This window comes from Eptatretus burgeri, chromosome 12, assembly GCF_056783735.1.
Source record: "Eptatretus burgeri isolate ZD-2024b chromosome 12, Ebu_testis_v1, whole genome shotgun sequence".
Classification (NCBI taxonomy): Eukaryota; Metazoa; Chordata; class Myxini; order Myxiniformes; family Myxinidae; genus Eptatretus; species Eptatretus burgeri.
Genome location: NC_140972.1, coordinates 45774813 through 45801564, shown reverse-complemented (window position 1 = coordinate 45801564; position 26752 = coordinate 45774813). Strand labels below are relative to the sequence as shown.

The 26752-nt window shown below is 50.4% G+C and overlaps 1 protein-coding gene, 1 long non-coding RNA gene and 1 pseudogene across 6 annotated transcripts in view; 1 reads left to right on the top strand and 2 right to left on the bottom strand.

The window, feature by feature from the left end:
• Positions 1-469: 469 nt before the first annotated feature.
• Positions 470-24939, bottom strand: LOC147015530 (uncharacterized). The gene is made up of 2 exons (XR_015050363.1): positions 24798-24939; positions 470-940 (listed from the first exon to the last, which is right to left on the bottom strand). It is a non-coding gene; the product is annotated as an uncharacterized LOC147015530 (long non-coding RNA).
• On the bottom strand, positions 5730-5870 carry LOC147015531 (signal recognition particle RNA; annotated as a pseudogene).
• Positions 23932-26752, top strand: part of LOC147015529 (protein AF-9-like) — a 180375-nt gene continuing 177554 nt past the window's right edge. For all 5 annotated transcript variants that reach the window (XM_085850346.1, XM_085850347.1, XM_085850344.1 and 2 more), the window contains exons 1-2: positions 23932-24070; positions 24251-24431. In XM_085850346.1, the coding sequence (XP_085706472.1) occupies positions 24059-24070; positions 24251-24431 (193 nt within the window). In that variant the 5' untranslated portion in view covers positions 23932-24058. The remainder of the gene's footprint in view (positions 24071-24250; positions 24432-26752) is intronic.

Below are 26752 nucleotides of genomic sequence, written 5' to 3'. Positions count from 1 at the left end.
GTGTAGGTCTAAGCAGTGGTGGTAGTGATGAAAAATTCCTTCACCTTTGTGGATGTAATAAATTGATAATCCATAATACACAACAACATTGTGAGAAATGCAGAGCACTTTTTAAAATTCCCTTCTGTCCTTGCATAAATTATCCAATGCCATGAGTTTCATGTTTTTCATACAATGCTCATATCAAATTACTGTATGTATGCACATTTGTGTTGACACATTGTGCCCATCCATCCAGCAGTATGTATCTATAGCGACATGTCCTCGAATGGCAATTCCCACTTTGGTCGCTCTCCTATCTACAGAGCCGGTCCACTGTAATTCCTCCTGTTGGGAATAATTCCCCCAACACAGCCCTGGAAACGCCACCTTTTTTGCCAGAGACATATTGCCTCACCTTCTCATCCATACACATCTCAACCATTTGCATAAGCATTTGGTCTGATCAAGTAAAAGGTTAGCAAATACATTAGGACTTAGGTTGATCTTTATTCATATTTTAGGAAAACACGACCTTCATTGACCACCTTTATCAGACACAGAAAGCATTGACTCACAGAGAGACATGCAATATGTTTGTGAAGTGTAATGTGGTGTTTTAATAGTGGATTTCTTCCACTGCTATTCTTTTGATTAAAACCTTCAGCAAATTGGCCGGTCTCAAATGCAAGTACAAACAAAACTAGAACGGCACTCGGTGGAGTGCATACTTCCACCAGACTGAACAATTTACGTTTTGTATCCCACTGCAGGGGTGGATCCAGGATTTTTTGACAGGGAGGGTGGGGATACAGAACTCAAGTGAATGGGTACATAGTCTCCCAAATGCTGTGAGTGCGAAGCTGTAAAACGTGTGGTCCAGGGCCCACTTCAGGACTCTGGAAGCTTTGGGATTTTCGATGCTCTCGGGTACCCTCTGAGCATCCACTGACCACAATGGCTATACTTGGGGAGGGCAAAAAAACAACAATTAGTTTCCATTGTAAAATAAATTTTATTTACCTTTTTATTGTTAATTTTTATGTGATTGAGTTGGAATCTGTGGCTTTGTCAACTTATTGAAAATATGGGCTTCACCCAATCAGTGAGCTTTCCAACCCTGATTTCTCACAACAGCATGTCCTCCCTTATGGACTTGGTATTCACGAATTTTCTTACAAATGTGATCAACCAATCCATCCATCCATTGGGACCATACTCTGTGCAGAGTGTTGGTGCTGCCTAAGCAGTCTCCTTGGCTTTTGGGCACAATCCTAGACGGGTCACCACTCCAAGACAGGATACCAGCAAGCTGGCACTCATTTTGCCGACCTCGGAAGGATGACGGGCAGAGTCAACCCCACGTGGTATTAATTTAACAGTGGGATTTGAACTCAGGATCCTGGGATCCCAAGCCCACCATTAGGCCAACACCAGACATATCCACAAGTCCCCTGTTCCTCTTCTGCCCCAATAGGTGTTCATCTGATCATGTGCTTGTGAGAGTCAACATCTCTCTGGCTGAAGTCAGAGAGTGCTGTATAGTCTGGCAATTCACTTTACCTGACTGGCAAGGACTGCAAGCTGCCCCCTCATGTCAAGACAATTAGACAGGTCCTTCGTTTCCACTTCCCCTTATATGAATACTGCCTGGGAATCCTTTTACACAACGTTGCTTTCCCTTATTCACATATTTATACTATCTCGTCTGCAGTTATCATACCTATCCTCGCCCCTTGTACACAGAATCCTGTGGTGATACAGTTGCCTTCAAACATATAGCGTTCTCTTCCTGGAAGGCAAAGACAACCAAAGGCAACTTCAGATCATTCCACAAGGCCGAGAAGAAATGTGTTTCCACTCTCAGGAGAGCCAAAAAACAACATCTGTCCAACGTTAAGGCTGAACTCTCAAACTTGTCTCGCTCCTCTAAAACTTGGCAGCACCTTATTAAGTCTGTCTCTGGTGTATGCTCCCATTCCATCCCTTCCCTCTCCTTTCAAATGGCATCACAGCCAACTCCACTCATGGGAAGGCTTAATGCCTCAATTCTGTGTTTCATTCCAAATCTTGTGTCCCCAACCCCTTATTCTCTGTATCCATCCTACCCAGTCACATCCAACTGCTCCTGGATTGTGTATTTTGCAGCTGAGAATGTGGAGAGGTTTCTTTTAACCCTCAACTCTGATTTGGCAACTGGACCGGATGGCATCATCTCACGTATCCTAAAAGCTTGCTCTGCTACTCTTGCAATCCTCTCTTCCCTTTTCACCCTATAATATTCCCTAGGTCATCTTCCATCTGCTTGGAAAGCAGCCAACACCACAGTACGATATTACATAAAAAGGTGAAAAACCGATTCCCAATCATCAGTAAGGTTATGGAATCTTTCATTGCAATTGTTATGAAATCCTTCCTTTTCTCCAACAATCTCATTTCAGATCACCCATTCGGATTCAGACCAGATCACTCTACCTATGATATGCTGCTCTTACTCTCCCACCAATGGATGGAGCCCCTCAATGTCAGTCCTGAGATCAGGGCCGTCTCTCCAGACATATCCCGAGCTGTCGATACAGTCTGGCATCCCGCCTTTCTCTCAAAACTTTCTGCCTGTGGCATCCAATGCCAATGACACACATGTCTTACTGACCTCCTCTACTCTCACAGTCAATGTGTGGCACTTAATGGAATCCTTTCATCTCTTCTCCCCATCAAGGTTGGATTGCCCCAAGACAGTATACTGGGCCCAGTCCTATTCCTAATCTTCATCAATGATCTCTCTGACTCTCTGGAAAATCCACTATATCGAGTTTCTGATGACTCCACCCTCTGCCATGACATCCATCAACCTTCAGACAGGCAGGCAGCCTCTTCCCTCTCTTCAGACCTTCACAAAATCACAAGCTGGTGTGACGCATTCCAAGTGAAACATCACTTGGAATATGTCTTTCAATCCATCCAGACAAATCTCCATTCTCACCCTCCTCTTCGATTGCACCGTATGGACACACCCTTCCATGTGCTTTCTTAACAATCTTCTTGAAGACGTTCAGACACTCAAACTCTTAGGTCTCACTATCAACCATGATCTTTCTTGAACAAACCACTTTTCAAAGATGGCCTCCAAAGCCAGCTGCCAACTGGGCATCCTTAGTCATCCAAGGTCATTCCTTGGCCAACTTGAACTTTTGACAACCAACAAGGCCTTCATTCTCAGCTTTATGGAGTACTGCTCTCCCCTTTGGACCCTGCCTCACGTCTTCCCCTTCTTGATGCCATGGAATGCAAGGCCCTCAAAATCATTTGGATCTACCACAACACAACGAAGTTGAGTGTTTCGGCCTGTGGCTTTCACATTGCAGACAGATCACTGACCTCTCAGAATTCTATCTCCTCCTTTTAGGTCTTGCACCCTTTACCATCTCTTGGCTCTGTTCCTCAAAGCTTTCTGCATGGAGCACATGGTCTGCCAGTTACCCTCTCCTTGATAAATTCCCAACATGCAGGCTCACTGCTCACCTCCACTCATTTATTCCTCTTTTCTCTCACCTGTGGAACCAACTTCCCCAGTCTGTTCAGTTCCATTCTTCCCTCCAGAACTTCAAGACAGCTATTCATCTGGTCATCCCCCACCCATATTCATGATCTCCTCTCACGCAAATGACGCCATTCCCAAGCACTCCCATTTTCCACTTTATTGCGATTTCCCCACTATCCCTCACCTCTTTTTGTTTGTTAGTTGTCGGTCAGTTTGTTACCTCTGTGCTGTATGTAGATTGGATGCTTGTAGTCATGTGCTTGTAGTTATCGTGATGGGGTTTTGATATTATGTTCCGCCTGCTAGGCTGCGTGCACTGTACTTTCGTTTCCCGCAAAAAATGTAGAGTTCCCGCTTGCTGGCGCTCATGGCCTAATGATCCTTTGTCCGCCTGGTCCGTAAACACTACAGTTTGGCGACGATGGATGGGATTGATGACAATCGAGTCAGTGTTCACGGTAAAGTTCCGGTATTCAGCGGTGACGACTTCGAACTGTTTGCGGAACAATTGGAGTTCTATTTCATCACGAATGGCGTAGGCGAGGAAATCACGAAGAAGGCCATTCTTCTTTCTTCGCTGTCGTCAGATAACTACCGGCTGTTATGTGACTTGGTCGCGCCTGACAAGCCGAAAGATGACATGCTGACATGTCACGCTATCGTCCAGAAGATGAAAGAACACATTAAGCCTGATAAATCGCCACAACTAGCGAGGTACGAATTCGATAACCTGACGAGGAACCCTGGAGAGCGTGTGGCCGATTTCGTGGCAAGATTGAAACATCTGTCCGTTGCCTGCAAATTCACGCCGGATGAGCGTCCAGCCAGGCTCAAAGATCGATTTATTGCCGGTTTACAAGACCAAAAGATGGTTTCGGCGATACTTCGCATCAAGTTCGAGGACATTACGTTCGTCAATGCGATCAAAGCTGCATCGGCTGTCGAACAGTCCCTCAAGGATGTACGAGCCATCGCCGGTCAGACCATGGGAAGCGACACGGGGATCAACAAGATATCCCGTTCACCTCGTACCCCACAAGCAACCTTTGGTATGAATCATGGCCAGCCTCCACAACGCTTCCGATCGAGTGGCGAGGTAAACACGCAGGCATGTTGGGGGTGTGGAGGTCGACACCTCCGTCGTGTGTGTCCTTATAAGAACACCGTGTGTTTACATTGCAACAAGGTGGGCCATCTGAAACGCGTTTATCGAGCGGCATCAACCACCATACAAGTCATGGACGATGATGATGATGACGCCGCCAACCCGGGGCAAGACCCCGACGACCCGGGGCAAGATCTTCAACCAATGATAAGTCTTTATTCAGTCGGTCCTTCAAAAGTTTGACCAATGACAGTAGAAGTGGAGGTTAACAAGACGCCTATCACATTCCAAGTTGATACTGGAGCGGCGGTCTCCATCATAGGCGAACAGACCTCTCGTAAGCTGAACGGGCTGAAGCTCACCAGGTCAGACCTCACATGTACACTGACACCAGTGAGAGAGTAAAACCTATTGGGATGGCAGACGTATCCGTGACCTATCAGGGCCAAAATCCCTCTCTCAAGTTGTATGTGGTTCGAGGGAGTGGACCATCCCTTCTCGGTCGTGACTGGCTGACTCGCATCAAGCTGGACTGGTCAGCCATTCACTTTGTGCAAACCATACCAAGCCGATTGGAGCATCAGTTGGAGGAGATTCTTCAAAAGCATCAAGGCTTGTTTGGCAATGAGCTTGGGAAACTCAAGGACACACAGGCCAAGCTCTTCATGAAGGAGGGCGTGGTCCCTCATTTTTGTAAACCGAGGCCAATCCCATATGCCCTGCGTGACAAGGTGAAAGCTGAGTTAGACAGACTGGAGGCCTGTTGAGTTATCGAACGGGTGCCATACTCGGACTGGGCCACTCCAGTCGTCATGGTGCTGAAGCGGAATGGTGATGTTTGATTATGCGGGGACTTCAAGGCCACGGTCAACCCAGGTCTTAGTATCGAGCAGTACTCACTTCCATCAATCGATGAGATATATGCGCGGTTGGCAGGGAGTAAATTCTTTACGAAACTCGATCTGTTGTTGTTCGTCTTTCGGCTGCTCCCGTTAGGGGTCGCCACAGCGGATCATCCGTTATAATCCGCATACTGATTTAGCATAGGTTTTACGCCGGATGCCCTTCCTGACGCAACCCTGGTCACCTCTTACGACACAGGGATAAGGATTGGGTTTCGCCATGATTCCGGGCTGCCCTACACCCTCTCATAGCGCGGCCCAGTGCAGAGCTCCCGTCTTCAAGCGATCCTCCAACCCAAGCCTCCGAGTAGCCGGATTACAGGCGCACGCCACTACGCCCGGTATTCTTTACGAAACTCGATCTGCGGGATGCATATTTTCATCTAGAAATGGATCCCGGGAGTAGTAACCTTGTGACGATCAACACATGTCAAGGACTCTATCGGTACACCCGGCTCTGCTTTGAGATTGCTTCGGCCCCCACCCTGTGTTAGAAAGCGATGTATCAGGTTTGTGTCGATCTTCCCGCTCAAACTTACCTGGATGACGTACTCATTGCAGGAAAAACGGCTGAGGAGTACCTCAACAACATTGACAAAGTGCTGATGAAGTTGGAGGCTTGCGGGCTCCGCTTGAACAGGGACAAGTGTGCGTTCTTCAAACAACGGTTGGAGTACCTTGGGCACATCATCACACCGGAGGGGCTATTGAAAGGTCCACGGAAGGTGGAGGCAGCCCAGCACATGCCACCACCATGGGACAAGATTCAGCTTCGCTCATTTATTGGTATGGCACAGTACTACCAGAGATTCGTGAGCAACCTGAGCTCTGAGTTGGCCCCGCTAACACGGCTGCTCAGAAAGGAGGAACGCTGGGCATGGAGATCCGACCAATAGGCAGCTTTCGATCATGTCAAGCTGCTACTCACAGAGGATACGGTTCTCGTTCACTACGAACCTAAGCATCCACTCATCCTAGCATGCGACAGCTCCGCATACGGCATTGGAGCAGTGCTATCACACAAAATGGACGATGGTTCTGAACGCCCTGTTTGTTTTGCATCTCGCACCCTGTCGGCAGCAGAGCAGAAATATGCCCAAATCGAGCGGGAGGCTCTCAGCCTCGTCTGGGGAGTGCGAAAGTTTCATCAACACCTGCTTGGCCACCATTTCACCTTGCAGACTGATCACAAACCACTCCAATTCATCTTGGAACCGAAGCGAGGTGTCCCAGTGGCGGCGGCGGCACGGATTCAACGATGGTGTTTGTTCCTTGCTGCCTACAGCTATGACATCCAGTTCCGTGGCACCGAGAAACATGCCAACTGTGACGGTCTCTCTCGCTTGCCTTGCAAGGGGGACCCACCTTCGTCGGAATCATCCGATCAGGTTGATGTGTTTACACTGAGCCAAATTCAGTGTGGGCCGGTCACGGCTAAGCAGGTGGCTGTTGAATCAGCCCACGATCCTGTTCTCGCCTGTGTCGTACAGGCGATCTCCACTGGAAATTGGAATGACCTGCCTTCAACTCCTGAGTATCACCGTTTGCATCTAAATCGTCAGAGCTGTCTTTAGCTCAAAGTTGTATTATGTGGGGTATGAGAACGGTGACCCCCCCTAAGTTTAGACGACATTGTCTTGATGAGCTACATGCCAGTCACCTCGGCATCGTTAAAACCAAGAGTCTAGCCCGTAGTCTCTTGTGGTGGCCGGGTCTGGACAAGGACATTGAGCATATGATTAGGCATTGCCCTACATGCCAGTCAGATGCCGACAATCCACGGCGGGTGTCGTGCTTATGGCCTGTTCCAGACAAGCCATGGCAAATAATTCATGTAGATTTTGCTGGTCTATTTAGGGACAAGATGTTCTTGGTTGTTGTTGATGCATTCTCCAAGTGGCCAGAGGTTGTTGTCATGCAATCCACAATGGCAGAAAACACGGTTGAAAAGCTACGGTCAATATTTGCAAACAAAGGAATACCTGAAGTTTTGGTTTCTGATAATGGGCCGCAATACGTTTCTGGTCTTTTCAATGACTTCATGGTTCAGAATGGTGTCAAGCATCTCAAGTCAGCACCATACCATCCAGCAACGAATGGCCAGGCTGAGTCGTTTGTTAAGGCGTTGAAATGTGTTTTGCGGAGAGGAAAGGGGGTATCTATGCAAGCAACGATTGATGTGTTTTTGTTACATTATAGAAATGCTGTTAACTCATCAACTAGTGATACACCTGCTATATGTTTGTATGGGCGTGCATTGAGATCTGGACTGGATTTGTTGAGACCTAGGAGGTCTGTGTCCGGGGCGGTGTCACGTCCAACGCTTGTTCGTACCTTTGAAGCAGGGCAGCCTGTGATGGTACGTGACTATTTCCACAATTGTAAGTGGGTGCCGGCAGTGGTCGCCGTGGTACTCGGACCAGCCAACTACATGGTTAAAACTAATGATGGGAAAGTGTGGAAACAGCACGTTAACCAAATTCATGATCGCATTTCTGCATCACCACCCGTACCGGGTACCATTGAGTTGGGACATGTGGGACCACCACCTCCGGTTTCTGTTGAATCGCCAATGCTAGACGTGCCGCCACCAACTGGACTAGGTGGTTCAAGACGCTTATCCGAGTTAGTTCTGAACAGACAAAATGCACAAGCTTTTCTACCTGGTGCTCTTGATGCTAAAAATGTGATGAGGCCTACTGGTATGTCACCCCTGCCGAATCAGGAAGAATCTGTTGCTATGTCTTCTAGCTGACCCGTTCGTCCTGTACGGCTCAGAAAGCGGCCTCAGTATTTGGAGGATTTTGTCTGTTAACTTCTGACATTTAGAGGGGGAGGAAATGTGCTGTATGTAGATTGGATGCTTGTAGTCACGTGCTTGTAGTTATCGTGATGGGGTTTTGATATTATGTTCCGCCCGCTAGGCGGCGTGCACTGTACTTCTGTTTCCCGCAATAAAGTAGAGTTCCCGCTTGCTGGCGCTCATGGCCTAATGATCCTTTGTCCGCCTGGTCTGTGAACACTACAACCTCCACCACCAAAGGTGGACGGAGGTTATGTTTTCACCCCTTTCTGTCTGTTTATCTGTAAGCATGATATCTTAACAGAGTTATGGGTAGGTTTGGATAAAATTTGATGGACAGGTAGGGTGTGTAACAAGGATGAATTGATCAGATTTTGGTGAGGATCAAGATGTGGAAACGAGAATTTTAAAAGTGATTCTTTTAGACCATTGAGAGATAAAGCTAAAAACGATATGTAGCATGATATCTGAAAAGGTTGTGGACGAGTTATGACAAAACTTGGTGGATGAGTTGGGTAGACGAGAAAGCCGACTTGATTTTGGTTCAGGCCCAGATCCAGATCTGGCCTCTCAGTGGGATACAAAACGTAAACTGTTCCGTTTGGTGGAGGTGTGCGCTCTCTCTCAACTGCCATTCTAGTTCAGCTTGTGTGCAGTTTCTTCGCACCCCCCCACCCCCGGCCCCCAATGTGTCCTTCTCCCTCTCTGCTTGATCTCACTCTCACTTCTATTTTGATGTTAGTGTTTCCCACTTTCCATTTTGTTCCCTTCCATTCTGCTCTAGCTCTTCCACGAGCATCGACAATATACATGCATTAAAAAAGAAAAATGCCTTTTGGGAATTTGGTCGTGATTTGTTTTTCACCCCAGGTGAGGTCAGGTATCAGAACATGCATAGGAGCAGCAGGTCGCTGCGTCCACTTTCTACCGGTACTCCAGGGGCCTCCGTCTGGCCATTCCCCAGGCAGAAGCCTGGCCCATCCCCATCTCCTTGAGATGCTAATCAACTTGCTGCAACCACGAGGCACGTGGTCGGCCCATTGGCCTCCTCCACTCATGAGGCTCCCTCGCTGAGAATCTGGTGAGCAGGATCAGCATCAGGAAAATGAGCCACATGTCCATACAGCAGCAGCTAACACTCACGGACTATGCAGGTAACAAATCTCATTTGCGTCTCTCTCAGCAACCACTCATTGGACACAAAGTCTGACCAGCGATGGCCAAGGATTCTCTGAAGAGACCTGGTCCCAAAGGACTAAAGTCTCCGTGTCAGAGTCCAAGTCTCACATCCATAGAGCTAGACTGGAAGCAGCAAGAACCTGAAGACTCAGACTTTCGTCCTCACGTACAGGTACCGGCAGTACCACACCCCATGATCCAGTGAATCCATGACTCCCCAGGCCCGACCCAGTTGTCTAATAACCTCTGGCTCACAGCCAACAGAGATATGAATAATTCTGCCAAAGAAAGTGAATCTTTCCATGACCTCAACATCCTCACCATGAACAAGTACAGACAGGATAGAAGCATCCAAGATGTCGTTGAAAGCCTGGATTTTTTTTGACCCAGGAAACCCGTAATCCCAGCGGCTCCGACTCCTCATTCAGCACCTCGAGGGCCCCCAAAAGGATTTCTAAAGTCTCCGCAAAGATGACTGCATCATCTGCGAAATCAAGGTCAGAGATCTTGTCATTCCCAAACAATGCACTGCAGCTTGATCTCTCTGACATCCTCCCCAGAATCCAGTCCTTACAAGATGCTGAAAAGTATGTAGGCCAGTGCACACCCCTGATGAACTTCAGTTATAACTGGAAATAAGTCAGAGAAGGGATCACCACACTCCACAGCACTCTCAGTACCAGAGTACAATTCAGACATCAGATTGATCAGTTTTGGGGGCATCCCACAAAGACCAAGAATCCTCCAGAGGGCATCCCAATTCACTGAATTGAACGCTTTGCAGAGATCAACATAGACTGCAAGCAGCCCCTGCTGAAAGTCTCATCTGCGTTCGGTGAGGACCCGAAGGGCAAGGATACGGTCAATCATTGACCTATATGGTGTAATGCCTGACTGCTCTGGGCGCTGGTGCTCAAGCAGATGGTGGTGAACCTTATCAAGAATTATTCGAGCAAAGACCTTGCCCAGCACTGAGAGCAGCGTCACCCCTCGGTAGTTGTTGCAGTCCTGGCGATCACCCTTCCCTTTCCAGAGAGGGACAATTAGGCCCCTCTTTCAGTCAGTTGGGATGATGCCTGTGTTGACAGCAGAGAGCAGTCAGTCAGAGCAGAGAATTGCATGCAATGACATGAGTGCAGCATTTCCACCAGCCTTGAGAAGTTCAGCATGGATGCCACAGATCCCTGGAGCTTTACCCCATTTCATATGGTTCACCGCAGCCTGTGTTTCCACAAACGAAGGTGGATCACAGTTGATTTGAGGGTCAGCAATAGCGATAGTAACATCCCTGACATTCAATTCAACAGCTGCTGGATCAGCCTGGTACAGCCATTCAAAGTAATTGGCTCAGCAGTCCTAAACTTCAGACTCCTCTGTCAAGAACCCACCACCTTCTGCTCTAAGTGCAGTACACTGAGGGATGGGCTTGGAGGAACGCAATGCGTGAATTCCCCGAAATGCAGGATGAGAATCACTTGACCACAAGTGATGCTCTACCCCCTCACAGATTCCTCGCACATAGGCGTCCATGTCCACCCTCAGAGCACGTGCAGTTTTACGCCTCAACTCCCTGAATATCTCAGCTCTGCCATTAAGCCTCGCCCTGCGACTCTGGTCCAGTGCCCCTTGAGAGACGAAATTCTTCTTCGCCATACGGTGAGTTCTAATATATCCACTAGCAACATCAAGGACGGTGGTCTTGAAGGCACTCCACAACTCTTCGGGATTCCACAAAGCAACCAGACCCCCAAAATCTCCACTCAGCTTATTTGTAAACTCCTCAGCTACCTTCTCATCCTTGAGCTTGCCAACATCCAGCCTAGGCCGGAATGGTACCATTCTCCCAGATTTAAGCTGTCACTTCAGAGTTGCGACCACAAGCCTGTGGTCAGTATTGAGGAACTGGGCACTCTGGTCGACCCTGCAGTTTTGGATCATCCTGCAGCAACCATCAATGAGCACATGATCAATCTCCTTTGCTACACCACCAGCTTTGGAATACCAAGTCCAGCGATGAGCCTGTGGGTGCTGAAACCATGAACCAGCCACTCTAAGTCCATGACTTCTTGCAAAGTCAAGGAACATCGTGCTATTCTGGTTCACAGTTCCAGATGAATGGGGACCAACACATGTCTCATAACCATCCCGATCAGTTTCATTCGATGCATTGAAATTCCCTTCAACCAGAAGAATATCTCGCCTGGGGCACTGATCAACCACAGAGTTGAGCGTGGCACAGAATGTGTGCTTCATGGTGAGATCACTTGCCTCAGTCGGAGCATAGACAAAGACCAGGGAAACGACACCCAATGAGTGACGAACCCTTCGTCTCATAATACGCTCGTTGACCGGTGTTACCTCAATTATCATTGAAGTCAGCTTATTGGACATAGCTACAGCAACTCCTTGGGCATGATAACCATGAGAGTGACCAGACCAAGAGTAGGTGTCACCCCCTGCCATGATTTCACCACTATCTGGTCTCCGAACCTCAGAGAGTTCTGCAATACCGATGGTCAAACGCTTGAGCTCAGATGATAACAGAGACAAGTGATCTTCCGCTCTTATGGATGGGACATTCCAGGCACCCACCCGAAGAGATGGCTTCAGGTTAACCCAAGTAGACCGCCGTCTGGTGTACGACACCTCAGCACTACCCCGACACACACTACTGCAATCTGACATGGGAAGGTCACCACGTGGTTGTCCTACTATCATTAAAGAGTGGGGGTCCCGATTACTTTGTCCCAATCCCATCATCCAATGAGCTGCCCTGTGAAGGGCAGCTGCACAGGAGGTACTGTCACAGAGTGGGTTTTCAATTTTCTTTGCGTTTTTCTTGTGTTTTGCAGAGTGAAGGGTTTTATGGTGGCCGGAGTGCAAATCCTGCCACCAATCTCCTTAAAAAAACAAAACAAGTAACCAAACTGCAGGAGGACGTCCGCACACACAGTTGGGCACTCGATATGGATGGCCGTTGGCTCACAAGGAGCTCCTCCGCCCTTTTAGGAGGTAGAGCCCAAGTACTGTGCATCGTGTGAGAAAAGATAGAAAAGCTTCTCGACACCTCGACAAGGAAAATTGACTTTTTGATGCAAGGAATGTGGATTAGACTCAGAAGGGAGTTGTGTTGATAAATGGCCTGCCTGGTACTGTCCCTTCCACAGTTTTGGAGACGGGTCTTCTGGAGAGAGGGAGGGGTAGAGAGCAATATTATGGATTTAGTCTGCGGGTAAAATGGGGGATAGATTGGAATAGTTATTTCATAGTGCACGTACGAATAAGTGTAACGTAATTCCCATGAGACAATATGGGTCAGCACGTGTTTAGACAGCACTCGTCTCCCCCTCACCACTCCCAACTGCTTGTGTTTCAGCCCTGCCTAGCCCCTTCCAACAATCTTAAGCTTTCCCTATTATGCATCAATCTTCATGTATTTATCCATTCCCACAGAAATAAGCGGCCCACGACAATGTGGCATAAGTGGGTCAAAGGTCACGAGATGGGGAGGCGGAATTTCCCCTGCTCCACAGCCAATGAATGCACGCCACTGATGGTTCATTGCCCACCCCTACGTGGGTTTATAAAAGTGCATGTGACTGTATGCCGGGGCTTCTTAGTCGCTGACCCTCTTGCTTCTCTTGCTTCGAGGTCACGGCTGCCGGTTGGTCGCAATTCGGGTTTGTGGTGCAGTCATGGTCGATGTGGAGCTGGTGCATAGAGCACGTGGTTGAACCATCACCTAAAGCACCTTAAGGATGAGCCCCATGCCAGAACGCTGCATGCCTAATGAGACCTCAATGGGGCCAATCAGGTTGAGGAGCGTGCCTACCCGAACAGAACCCAGACTGCACGCGAGCCGGGCAATTTTCTTTGTGTCTCGTCATCTCTCCTATCAGTCTCGTTCTCCCCGAGTGAATGGGTTCAGTGATTATTTCTATAAGCTGGCATGGTCCCAGGGGCATGTGGGCATAATTTATTTGCAATTGGATACTATCTGTAATCGCTGCTTTGTGGCCACGTTCTACTCCCTCACCTTTCTTTCCTGTAAATAAACCCCATTTAATGAGAACTTGTGTATGGTCATCGGGAAGTGGAAACCTTAGTGCTCATCAAGTGGCGTAATAGTAACCCATTATATGGGAAATTTGGGTTCACACATAAAGCGCTTTAAACGCAGATCGCTGACTGGCTCACTCAGAAATCTTCTCGGCGATCCGCAGTGGTCATGTGTTCCTGAACGCCGATTGGTATCAAATTAACCTGGCGGACGTGGAGATCTTTTCGTCCCCGACCTTTGGGCAGCGTAACAGTTGTTGAAGATGTGCAACTGTTACAACATTAAATGCACTGTTGCCTCCAAGACATCATGTCTTCTGATAACTTGACTATTTTCCCTATTACTGCAAGGAATAACAAGAAGAAATTGACACAGGAGGCCGTTCGGCCCATGCTTACCCCCCTGTGTATCTATTATGCTCCCCACATCCTTCTGTGCGAGTCATGCGACCGGTCTAAGATCTCATCTGCCAATCTTTTTGCAGCCAGCTACCGGGGCAACAGCCCCCATCATCTGGCATGGTTTCGTGACCCTTAAATTGGGCATGGTTAAAAGGAGAATAGAGGTTTGGGTGGCGGAGGTGTGCGACCCATGCTTTAATAGGGTTAGATGTGCTGACCGCCGGTGGTTGCAAAATCAACTTGGGCCGAGGAGTCATGCAGTTGGGTGGAGTTGCCGATTGTTGTTGCAATGAGGAGTTGCCGTTTGGGGGCATGAGCACGGATGAGAAGGTAGAGCTGGAGGCTCCCAACTCCGTGGTCATCCCCCCGGGTGCCGAGGCAGTAATTCCAGCATGGTGGCGGGCACACCCAACCTGGCAGGGCTCCTGCGGCCTGGCCGAACTACTGGCGGGGCAATCGACCTCGGGTTTAGTCGTGTACCGCACCCTGGTAAATACCGATGGGCCTATCATTCCCGTCAGGGTAATAAATGTAAGCATAGAACCACGCACTATTGGACGGGGCACGAAGGTGGCAGATTGCACCCCAGTGGTACGAGTCGCAGAGCTGAGGGACGATAACATCGAGTTGGACCGGCCCCAGAGGGGGTCTCTGGAGCCTGTTAGGAATTGGCCCGATCCCATTTGCGAGATGGTAAATCGGAGTAGTGTAGATTTGGAAGACGCCCAGCGGGAGGCCTTACACAAACTGGTCGACTGACATATAGAAATCTTCTCCTTGTCACCCGAGGATATTGGACGTGTGGGCCTGGTGAAACATCAGATCCACACCGATGGGGCCCGGCCTGTCCATCAGCCCGCTCGACGGCTTCCTTGGAGCAAGAGAGAGGAGGCTGATAAACAGGTAGAAAAGATGCTCAATGCAGGTGTCATTGAGCCCTCGGGAAGTCCTTGGATGTCACCAGTTGTGTTGGTCAAAAAGAAGGATGGGACCACACGTTTCTGCGTGGACTATTGCCAGCTTAACAACGTGACACTCAAAGACTCCGATCCCCTGCCTAGAATTGACGATACCCTCGATGCCGTTTCAGGCTCCAAATGGTTTTCAACTTTGGACCTCAAGAGTGGGTATTGGCAGGTGGAGATGGATAAGATGGGGAAGGAGAAAATGGCATTTTCTACAGGGAAGGGACTGTATCAGTTCACTGTAATGCCGTTCGGTTTGGGCATCGCCCCCGCCACCTTTGAACGATTGATGGAGCGTGTACTGGGTGGCACGTCATGGCAATCATGCCTGGTGTACCTGGATGACGTCCTGGTACACGCTAAAACATTTTCCCAGGCAATAGCTAATTTGGACCAGGTGTTTGGGTGCCTCAGGCAGGCAGTGTTGAAGTTGATCCGGGGGAAATGTACTTTGTTCGCAAAGGAAGTGGCCCATCTCGGACACCTGATAGGCCGCGATGGGGTGAAAACCAACCCAGGGAAAATTACAGAGGTAGAGGAGTGGCCCGTACCTCATAACGTCACACAGGTACGGGTTTTTTGGGGTATCTGCTCCTACTACCGGCGCTTTGTGGCAAAATTTGCGGACATAGCCAGACTCCTTCACCGGCTTACAGAGAAGGGATCGAGATTTAATTGGATGGGGGAATGCCATCAGGCCTTCCTCAAATTAAAGGGGTGTTTGACATCCGCACCAGTTTTAGCATACCCCACCGATGACGGGGTGTATACACTGGACACGGATGCAAGTCAGGAAGGATTGGGTGCAGTCTTGTCTCAGACACAGGGGCGCATGGAAAGAGTGATCACGTATTACAGTCGGGCCATGAGTCAGGGCCCGAACAAAATTATTGTGTCACTCGCAAGGAACTATTGGCCATGCTGTCTGCCATGAGCCATTTCCACCCGTACCTGTACGGGAGGAAATTCTTGGTTCGAACTGACCATTCCTCCTTGCAATGGCCCTTACGGTTCAAGGAACCAGAGGGCCAAATTACAAGGTCGTTGGAAAAGCTGCAGCAGTACGATTTTGATGTGGCCCATGGAACCGGTAGGGCTCATGGGAATGCCAATACGTTCTCTCGATGCCCCTGTCTGGGAGAAAACTGTAGATATTGCATGAGGCACGAGGAGAGGGACTATTTGGCAGACACCTCCCAGAAGCTCCTAGTCCGTGCAGCCCGGGTGGTAGATCCAATTTTGCCACTAACCGCGGATGAAGAATTTGGCGATTTGGCGTGGAGCACGGCCCAGTGGGAGGATCCCGTGATAGGGCCCGTGTATGAGTGGGTTCGAGAAGGTAAGAGACCCAGTGGGGAAGAGGTCACCCCATTTGGAGCGCAAACAAAGGCGTACTGGGCTCAGTGGAAGACTAGAAATGAGGGAAAACATCTTGTATCGCAAGTGGGTGGAGATCCCCTCAGAAAGAACTTCTTGGCTAGTGGTAGTCCCCGACCAGTTTAAAACCAAAATTTTGGAACAGGTGCACGGTTCCCGCCCCGGCGGCCATTTGGGCAGGACCAAAACAACATCTCGGGTCCGCCGGCGGTTTTATTGGGTAACATGGGGTGCGATGTTCAGGACTGGTGTCGAGCATGTGACGCCTGTACTGCCAAAAAGAGCTACACGTATAGGAAGGTAAAAGGGCAACACGTATACACGGCGCCCAGGGAAGGGCTTCATGCGTCAGTTGGAGGAAGGCATGGAAAGTGTCCATGCCTTCGCTCGCAGCCAACTCCAACAGGCGGGTGTGAAAATGAAGTGCAGGTTTGACCACCGGAGCCAGGCTAGTGAGTACACCCCGGGGCCGAAGGATGAGGGCCCCGCTTCAACTACATCAGGTTGGGGCCCCCCTTGAGCGAGTGGCCATGGACATTTTGGGACCACTGCCCCCCACTTGCCAAGGTAACCGATAGAAGGATTTGTATGTCGGAACGGGATTCCGGAGGAGCTGCACACCGACCAGGGAGGAAATTTTGAAAGCGAATTGCTAAAAGAAGTGTGCAGTCTTCTATCAATTTGAAAGACCCGAACAATGCCCCTCAGGCCACAATCCAACGGGATGGTGGAGAGGTTCAATAGAACCATAATTCAACAATTGGCCCTCTTCACCGCCAATTATCAGGATGACTGGGACGAACATCTCCCGTATTTGCTGATGGCTTATCGAACGAGTCAGCATGGAGCCACCGCCTGTAGCCCGGCGCTGCTCATGTGCGGACGGGAGCAGCGAGCCGCCATCTATTTGCTGTGTGGCCCGACGCCTGAGCGTCCCGATGGACGCCCAGTGAAGGGCTACACGCATCAGTTGGAGGAAGGCATGGAAAGAGTCCATGCCTTTGCTCGCAGCCAACTCCAAAAGGCAGGTGTGAAAATGAAGTGCAGGTATGACCACCGGAGCCAGGCGAGTGAGTACTCCCTGGGGGCGAAGATTTGGTTCTTCAATCCCCAGAGGAGGAAGGGCAGATGCCCGGAACTCACCTCACCCTGGCAGGGCCCGGGCTTCATTCTGGCGCAAATTAGTGACGTGGTCATAAAAATCAAGATGGGACCATGGGCCCTTCCCTGTATCGTCTACGCAGACCACCCGAAACCTTATAAGGGTGACCTTACGCCCTCATGGATGGATCGGACCGGAGTAGCAGGAGCTAGGACCACCGCTCCCGCGGAGACGCAAGGCTTGTAGAGCCTTGCTACGAGTGCACGATACCCCGGCAAGGATGTGGCAAGCATCCTCGCCCGGGCAAAGAAGCACTAGTTTAGGGGATGGGGTTTGCGTAGATCGACCGGCCTCATGGGGCATGAGCCGTCCTCCATGGGGCCTGGTGAAATGAGTTAGAGGGAATGTTAGGTTAGATTTAGAAATGGATTTTGGGAGACACGGACAAACATGGACCGTGTAGTGGGGACATAGATTAGCAACGTAGAGTTAAATGGAACTTGCATTAAAATAAGGGATGATGGGGGGGGCACGAGCTACTTAGGGGGACGTCCTTGTTAGAGTGTTGAGTGAATTGAAAAAAAAAGAGAAAGGAACATGATGAATGAATGTGGGACAGCGGGCCCAAGTGCGAATGGAGTGAATGTGGAATGCATGGTGCGAATGAATGATTGGGGGGAGGAGTGAATCCCACCCAAGGGAACCCAGGGTCAGTGTAATGTTAGTTAGTGGGTTGGTTAAATTTACCAAAAGGAGGTCGCTTTGTTGTTCGTGTTGGAAGAAGGCACGATACCTCTTTGAAGGGTGCAGGAGTCCATTGACCGGCTGGGAGCGTGGCTGTGGAAAGGTGAGTACTGAGTAGAGGGCACCCCGGGCACGGAGAAGTCGGCCAGAGTAGGCTATGGGTCCAAGCGACCGGGATAGTGAAATGGGCACGGGCGACCCTCGGAATGGGACCCGGAGCACCAGAAATGCCACGTGGGCATATACATGGGAGTAGCCAGGAAGGGCATTCCCCACGTTCATACGGAGTAGTTAGGCTCGGAGACAGCCTCAGCTGCCTGGGGGTGCCGTAGTTCGAGTTTGGCAGAAGGGAATCCCTGCCAATTGAGCCACGCTGCCCAGCCACAGAATTGTGCAAGGGCATGAGAGAAAATTTGAGGGCCAGGCCCAAATTTATAACGAACACCAACACAGGCGATGGGAATCATGGTTTCGAGAACCAATAGTTTCAAGAGACAGGTCTGTTGAAAACCTCCAGGGATAGTTTAAAGTTTAATAAAGGATAGGACAGATAGGAAATGTGTACCCCTTCGCACCATCCATCCCTTCGCTGCCCATAGGCCACTGGACCCACCATGGGAAATTGCTGAAATCTGTGGAGGTTATTCTGAGGCTGCTTTGGGCCTCGAGACAGACTCGCTTGTCTCCTATTCATGTCCCCTCAAGAGGGATCTTAGGGGTTGGGTGTAGGCAGGTAGGATAGGTTAGCTGGACAAGGACAGTAGGAGGGTTAGGGACACTTGGAATTATAAAAGGAAAAATAAAAGGGGAAGTCTAAATTTTGTTGCAAACTAAGGGAGTGGGTATGGACAAAGACAGGCAAAGGTGATAGGTTGGGGGGAGACAGTAGGGTAGGTCCGAGCCCGTTTTCAGAGCTGCCGGCACCACCACACTCCCTCCACACAACCTGACGGAACCAGACCACAGGCCGGCCAGCTTCATATGCTGGTCTGTTTGTGCTGCATCTGCTGGTCCACATTCGCATTGCCATGCCTTGTTTGCCTGCTTTTGCCTTGACCCTATGCCTGCCTAGCCCTTGTTTGCATTTCCCCCGTGTCAACCATCTCCACCATGTGCGCCAGGACCATCCCAGCAAGTGTTTGCAAGGACTGCCTTGCAGGCAGCCACACCACAGGGGACTGCATTTGACCTGCAGAATGATTGACTTTGCTGTGCCTTTTTCCCACAGATCACAGGTCCTGGGCCATGGTTAGTGTAAATAGTAAAATTGTAAATAAATTGTAATCCACCTATTGTTTGTGTTAGTGCCGGCAATGTATTTAAGTTGTCTGAGTGAGTCTGATAGTTTAGTTACGCAGCGCACTAGGTTATTTATTTTTGGGACATGTATTCAAATGTCGCACTCAGAGATCCGTAGGTAAAACGTACGAGGGAAAAAACCTACACCTGCATGGCACACAAAAATTTACGACTCGGGACGAGTCTATAAAAAAGGGTGGGGGGGGGGCTGGTGTTACGAATCTCGAAACCACTCGCATTCACACATACAGTTGACCCAAAGTTTAGTTATTTCGGTAAGTATATGTGGGTAGTTATAATCTCTCCCCTATGTCTAATGGGAATTTCATGTGTGCGCTGCGAGTTTCTTTCGAGTTAGTCTGCTGCATTAAATCCCCCTCCACTCCTTCAGCACCATTACGCACATGTTTGAGGCCACGGACATAGGCGGGGGTGAGATCACCTCAGGGCCGACCCCGCCCAGCCAGATGAAATATTCCCCTCGTCCAATCAGGGGTGAGATCACCTCAGGACTGACTCCGCCCCAGCAAGATGGAATGTTCCCCTTATCCAATCGGGGGTGAGATCACCTCAGGGCCGACTCCGCCCCAGCAAGATGGAATGTTCCCCTCGTACAATCGGGGGTGAGATCACCTCAGAGCCGATCCTGCCCCAGCCAGATGGAATGTTCCCCTCGTCCAATCAGGGGTGAGATCACCTCAGGGCCAACCCCGCACAGCCAGATGAAATGTTCCCCTCGTCCAATCGGGGGTGAGATCACCTCAGGGCCGACTCCGCCCCAGCAAGATGGAATGTGCCCCCTGACCATTCGGGGGTGAGATCACCTCAGGGCCCACTCCGCCCCAGCAAGATGGAATGTTCCCCTCGTCCAATCGGGGGTGAGATCACCTCAGGGCCAACCCCGCCCAGCCAGATGAAATGTTCCCCTCGTCCAATCAGGGGTGAGATCACCTCAGGACTGACTCTGCCCCAGCAAGATGGAATGTTCCCCTCGTCCAATCGGGGGTGAGATCACCTCGGGGCCGACTCCGCCCCAGCAAGATGGAATGTGCCCCCCGACCAATCGGGGGTGAGATCACCTCAGGGCCGACTCCGCCCCCAGCAAGATGGAATGTTCCCCTCGTCCAATCGGGGGTGAGATCACCTCAGAGCCAATATCGCCCCAGCCAGAAGGAATGTTCGCCTCGCCCAATGAGGGGAGGACACCGATCGTCCGACGCCCCCCAACCAATCCGGAGGTGAGTTACCTCAGAGCGGATCCCTCCACCCACCCGGGGGAGGGATAAGAATGGTGGCGAGCTGTCTCAGTGGAGTCTTTTTCGGGATTCCTTGGTGGACGGTGGTCGTGTTCGTGCTCGTGGTGGTGGTGGTCGTGGCGGAGGTGTTTCGTGGTGCTCGTGTCGTCGATCGTCGTCCGTGACAGCCAGGATCGTGGGCTCATTGGATTCTGGGTCGTGGGTTCAAGTCCCACCGTGGTGGATTGTATTGGAGCGCTCGTGCTGGGGATCCCCGTTCCTGTCCACGGACTCCAAGCTCCACAAGTGTGAGTCGGTGAAACCGCATGAGGCGGCCAGGTACCCGGCCAGACTCTGACCCTCAGCTCGCCTTCGATCCTGAGTTGAAGGGCCGACTAAAGACCCACGACGTCCATTTCTTTTTGGGTGTGTGTTTCTGTCTGTGGCCAGTCTGATAAGTAGAAATCATTTGAGTGATTGCCATTGTACATTTGCCTACATCTATATTCGTGATTAAGTCTGCTCTGTGTTTCCCTCCCTCTTACCTTGTAAATAAATAACTTTTAAATGTTCCATTTCATTGTCTGTGTTTTCTTTAATTGACCGAGTATGGTTCGGGCTTGAGAATTAGGGAGGCCGATTATGCCGGAATTTGTCATTTGGGCCGGCGCGGCTTTGGTAATTCCCGCTCGGTTACGCCGGATCCGAGTCGGTAGCAGCGACTCGGTTCGGCCAAAGCCGGCCGAGGGTGTGGTTTTCCCGGTAGCTCGACCACGCGGCTACTTAGGTAAATTGTAATCAGACAAAAAGACCCTAACCGTGTGATCGAAATATTGGCGTCCACGGTCCATTAAACGACCCGTCGACTTCGGAGTTATCTGGAGTGACGACCTTCAATTCCGATGTTCGGTGGGAGACGGCCCAACCGCTCCATCTCGCGGTCGTCCTCGCCACCGAACCCCGGCACCACAACAATATTCCTCAATGGGCCCACACTGATCCGAATCTGTTCTTTTCACTGATATACTTAATAATGCCTTGCTATTATGTTTAATACTCTTAGCCAATAGCCATGTCCTTCTCGTGCTCTCTTTTGGTTTGCCGAGTTATTTTCTTCACTTGCCTCTGTTTACTCCGATAGTGATATAAATCGAACTCCAGTCCTGTTATTACAGCGCGTGTGCTGTATACAATTGCACCGAGTTTGAAATGTCCCCGGTGCCCCCCCCCCCACGTGCCTCAAGTGAGCCAATGACGGCCGTCCGCTAGATGGCAGTGCATAACCGAGACGGAAATGGCGACAATTGACGGAAATACCCAAGTATTTCAATGGAAATTTGTGAAACTAATGTGTTATATATGTGAAAACCATTGAATTTATTGCTTGACAGGAAAAAAAACTAAGAAACGCTCCCCTCTTATGTACGAACGAACGAAAGACATCATTTCCGCCCACCATTGCATTTCGCACCGAACGCTGAAAGCTAAGTTCTTCTTATGCCATCATTCTCTTTAATATTAGCCATAAACAAGTGTTTCATGCATTAGTAGTTGAAATTTACTTACAATTATGGCAGATATCCGAAGAGATAATAATAACAAGATTTTTACATTTCAAATATTAAGTACACTTTTTAATTGTTTTTCAACTGAAAAAGCATAAATTGCATATTTTAACATTAGTGTACTCACTTGCTTCACCACACTCGCTGTATTGAAGGATTTCACTTGTTTTATCTATAGTCTATACTAATAAAAAAAAAAAAACTGTGTGTGTGTGTGTGTGTGTGTGTGTGTGTGTGTGTGTGTGTGTGTGTGTGTGTGTGTGTGTGTGTGTGTGTGTGTGTGTGTGTGTGTGTGTCTGTGTCCTCCATAATTCCAAAAACCATAAAACCCAGCAGCTTGAAACTTTGCATGCATACTTAGAAAACTCCAAGGAAGTGCAACAGTGAAAATTGGGTGTTTGGGTTAATTAAAACACCCCTTTGCAAGATCATTATTAACGACATTATTTAATTATATCCTTTGTCAGGCGATCCTCGGCCACCTCGCTGTTTGGGGTCTTAAGGCGTTTCCTGAGTAACCTCGCTGAGGTCTGAAGCTGCCATGTTTTTTTGGCCTGCTCAATCATGCTTTGACTTGGAACGGGCCGCAACGATTTCTTAACGATAAAGTTTTTTTTCTTTTCGACTTTTCTCATTCATATTATCGAATGTCTGTTCATCAAAGCTACGAATCACTGGGTGCATTGCAATGCTTGCACTTAATGCCTTCCATAAGCTTGGTGTTGGCTTAATGGCCAGAGTGGTGAACTTGGGAACTGAACGTCCTGACTTCAAATCTGGCTTGGCTGTTGAATTAATACCAGGTGGGGTTGACTCAGCCTGTCATCCTGAGGTTGGCAAAATGAGTACCCGCTTGCTGGTATCCTGTGTTTGAGTGGTGACCTGTCCAGGATTGTGCCCAATTGCCCATGAGACTGCTTAGGCAGCACCAACGCTCTGCACAGAGTATGGTCACAATGGATGGATGGAAATGCCTTCTGCTTCTCCTTAATAACATTCCTTATCTCACTACTCAACCACCCTGGCCTCTCTTTCTGTTACTAATTTTACACCTCATTGGATTGTACTTACTCTGCACTCTTCACATTTGCTCCTTGAAGGTTTCCCATTTTTTCTGATGCTGGTTGTCCTATTGTTAGCTTCTCCCAATCTACATCACCCAACTATCTCCTCATAACCTCATGGTTTGCTTTCCTGAAATCTAAGAGCTTTACTCCACTATCTTGAACTCTAACTCTTAACAGAATTATTGCACACACAATGTTATGGTCACTTGCTGCTAAATGCTCCCCAACCTCCACCATAATAACAATACCATAACTCCAAAAATAAAAAATAAAATTGCAGGATAACCTATATATTTTTACCTCTTCCTGTAAGGCTCGATGTCGACCTGATTCCCTATACTAATTGAAATCTTCCATCAGCTTTAATTTATCTTTCCTTCTTTTGAACTCGGTCACATCCTTCCATCCATCCATTCTTCCATCCTTCCAACTATTCTTCCATCCTTCCAACCTTCTATCCTTCCATCCATCCTTCCTTCCATCCTTCCTTCCATCCTTCCATTCTTCCAACCATCCATCCATCCTTCCATCCTTCCAACCATCCTTCCATTCTTCCATCCATCCTTCCATCCTCCCTCTTTGGAGTTCCTCCGCCCACTTTCCTCGCCCTTCCTCCGCCCACTTTCCTTCGCCCTTCCTCCTTCCCGTCCGGCGCATGCGCGGTGTCCGTTCGCCATGCCCGCCATCGCGGTGTCCCGGCGCGTAAGCAGACCCGGCAACCCGGCTCTTTGACTATGGCCAGCTCGGTATGAACGCGCGCACGGACGCAACACTTTAACCGTACGGCGTCGAGATAGCCAGTGCCTACCCGCTCGCACGTTGCCGCACGCGAATACGCGTCAGAACGTACGGCCGCTGCACGTTCGAAGCACAACCTCGTAACCACAACCTCCTGCTGCCCGTCCGTCCCTCTGTCCCTCCCGCAGTGCACCGTTCAGGTGAAGCTGGAACTCGGCCACAGGGCCCAGGTCCGAAGGAAACCCACGACCGAGGGGTTTACGCACGACTGGGCCGTGTTCGTCCGTGGCCCCGACAACATGCCCATCCAGCACTTCGTGGAGAAGGTCATTTTCTACCTGCACGACAGCTTCCCCAAGCCCAAGCGAGGTCAGTACCGCTCAGTCGTCGTCGGTTCGAAATGATTAAAAATACCGGTGCCGCTTGCTCGCCCGTCCAGTGTCCCAGCGTCGCCTGCCGACCCGATAACCGTTCGTGCTGCCGCGAACGTCACGTCGTGTCCGAACCTACGAACTGAATCCCCATCCAGCGAGCCCGTTGACCCTTCGATCAGGAACCAGAGCGACCGGGCTCAACGAGTCACCGCTGCCCGAAGCTGGTTGTTGATTTGAGCTTTTGTATCTTGCACGTGACCATTACACATGGCCACCTTAGGCCGCGATTGCTCTGCAACACCAGCCTTGTACACGCCTCTCGTTTCGCCGGTGTGCGGTTTTAATTCCCCCTTTTTCTTACCGAATCATCTTGTAACTTGATTGGCTTCTTTATTGTCGGCATTTCCCCCTCAAGTTAGTTCACTTCAACGATTCATGTCGGTGTGCCGAGGAAGGACAAAGCGTGCGTTTATAACTACTTGTTAGACATTCCACATGTTATAAGCCCCCTCCTCCTTCCTCGCCCACTCCAGCCTCTCCTCAACTCCGACCTCCCCCTCCTCCTTCCTCACCCACTCCGACCCCCCCTCCTCCTTCCTCACCCACTCCAGCCTCCCCCAACTCCGACCCCCCGCCTCCTTCCTCACCCATTCCAGCCTCCCCCAACTCTGACCTCCCCCCGCCTTCTTCCTCGCCCACTCCAGCCTCCCCCAACTCCGACCTCCCCCGCCTCCTTCCTCACCCATTCCAGCCTCCCCCAACTCTGACCTCCCCCCGCCTCCTTCCTCACCCATTCCAGCCTCCCCCAACTCCGACCCCCGCCTCCTTCCTCGCCCATTCCAGCCTCCCCCAACTCCGACCTCCCCCGCCTCCTTCCTCGCCCACTCCAGCCTCCCCCAACTCTGACCTCCCCCGCCTCCTTCCTCGCCCACTCCAGCCTCCCCCAACTCTGACCTCCCCCCGCCTCCTTCCTCGCCCACTCCAGCCTCCCCCAACTCCGACCTCCCCCTCCTCCTTCCTCACCCACTCCAGCCTCCCCCCAACTCTGACCTCCCCCCGCCTCCTTCCTCGCCCACTCCAGCCTCCCCCAACTCCGACCTCCCCCTCCTCCTTACTCACCCACTCCAGCCTCCCCCTCCTCCTTCCTCCTTCCTCGCCCACTCCAGCCTCCCCCCAACTCCGACCTCCCCCTCCTCCTTCCTCCTTCCTCGCCCACTCCAGCCTCCCCACAACTCCGACCTCCCCCTCCTCCTTCCTCGCCCATTCCAGCCTCCCCCAACTCCGACCTCCCCCTTCTCCTTCCTCACCCACTCCAGGCGCCCCCCAACTCCGACCTCCCCCCTCCTCCTTCCTCACCCACTCCAGCCTCCCCCCAACTCCGATCTCGCCCTCCACCACAAGTGAACCACCATTCTAGTTTGTTCTTCCATCACCGAGTGACACTCACCGTCCCTCTTTTATCCCGCTCTTTTTTTATCCCGGTAGTCCATCGTGCTCTTCGCTCGTCACACCCGATACCGCCGTCCTGCTCATCAGCCGTGTGCACGGACTGGACGTCGCTCGACTCGAATGTGATGCTCATTTACCGTTGAAATGACATCGTTTGTAAAGGCAGCAAACATGGCATGTTGGTGAGACCAGCGTGCCTCCTTGTCGTCCAGACATCAGTTTGCAGTGCGCCTGCCTGTTAAAGGGGATTGTGCTTTTGATGTTGCCACTACAAAGTTTTTCACTCCCCCCTCCCACCCTCCCCCATACTCTGATTAAGTGACAACCTTTATGGACAGGAATGGTTCTCTTGCAAGCCATTGGATCTTCCAATCTTGGATACCCTATCCTTGGTCGACATGACTTTCGGTTGCATGCACGCAGGTCGCAGGTGCTGTGCTGTTACGCCATCACACACCGCTCGATCGAGCAATAAGTGCAAGGAGGAGCCCTTTCCCCTTATCACTGGTTTCGTTAAACACGTCGTCATCGAGATGGATGGGTGTTGGAGAGTTCAAAAATTGAAAAGAAAAGAAGTTCCACTCGAGTTTAAATATCCGGACGGATCTTCAGCACGGCACTTCTAGAATGCGATGCGATTGTTTGACGGACAATGCAGCCGAGAGTGATATTTGAAAAGTCGGCTGAAACCGAGTAGAGAATGCTTGCAAGAGCACATTTGTCAGCGTAATGTGGCAAGCGCGGGTGCTTAGCACTAGATCAAAGGCATTCTGGCGTACAAGGAGCGGTGCAGACCAACGGGAGCTGCACAAGCATCGCACCCCCCCCCCCCACACACACACACACACACACACACACACACACACA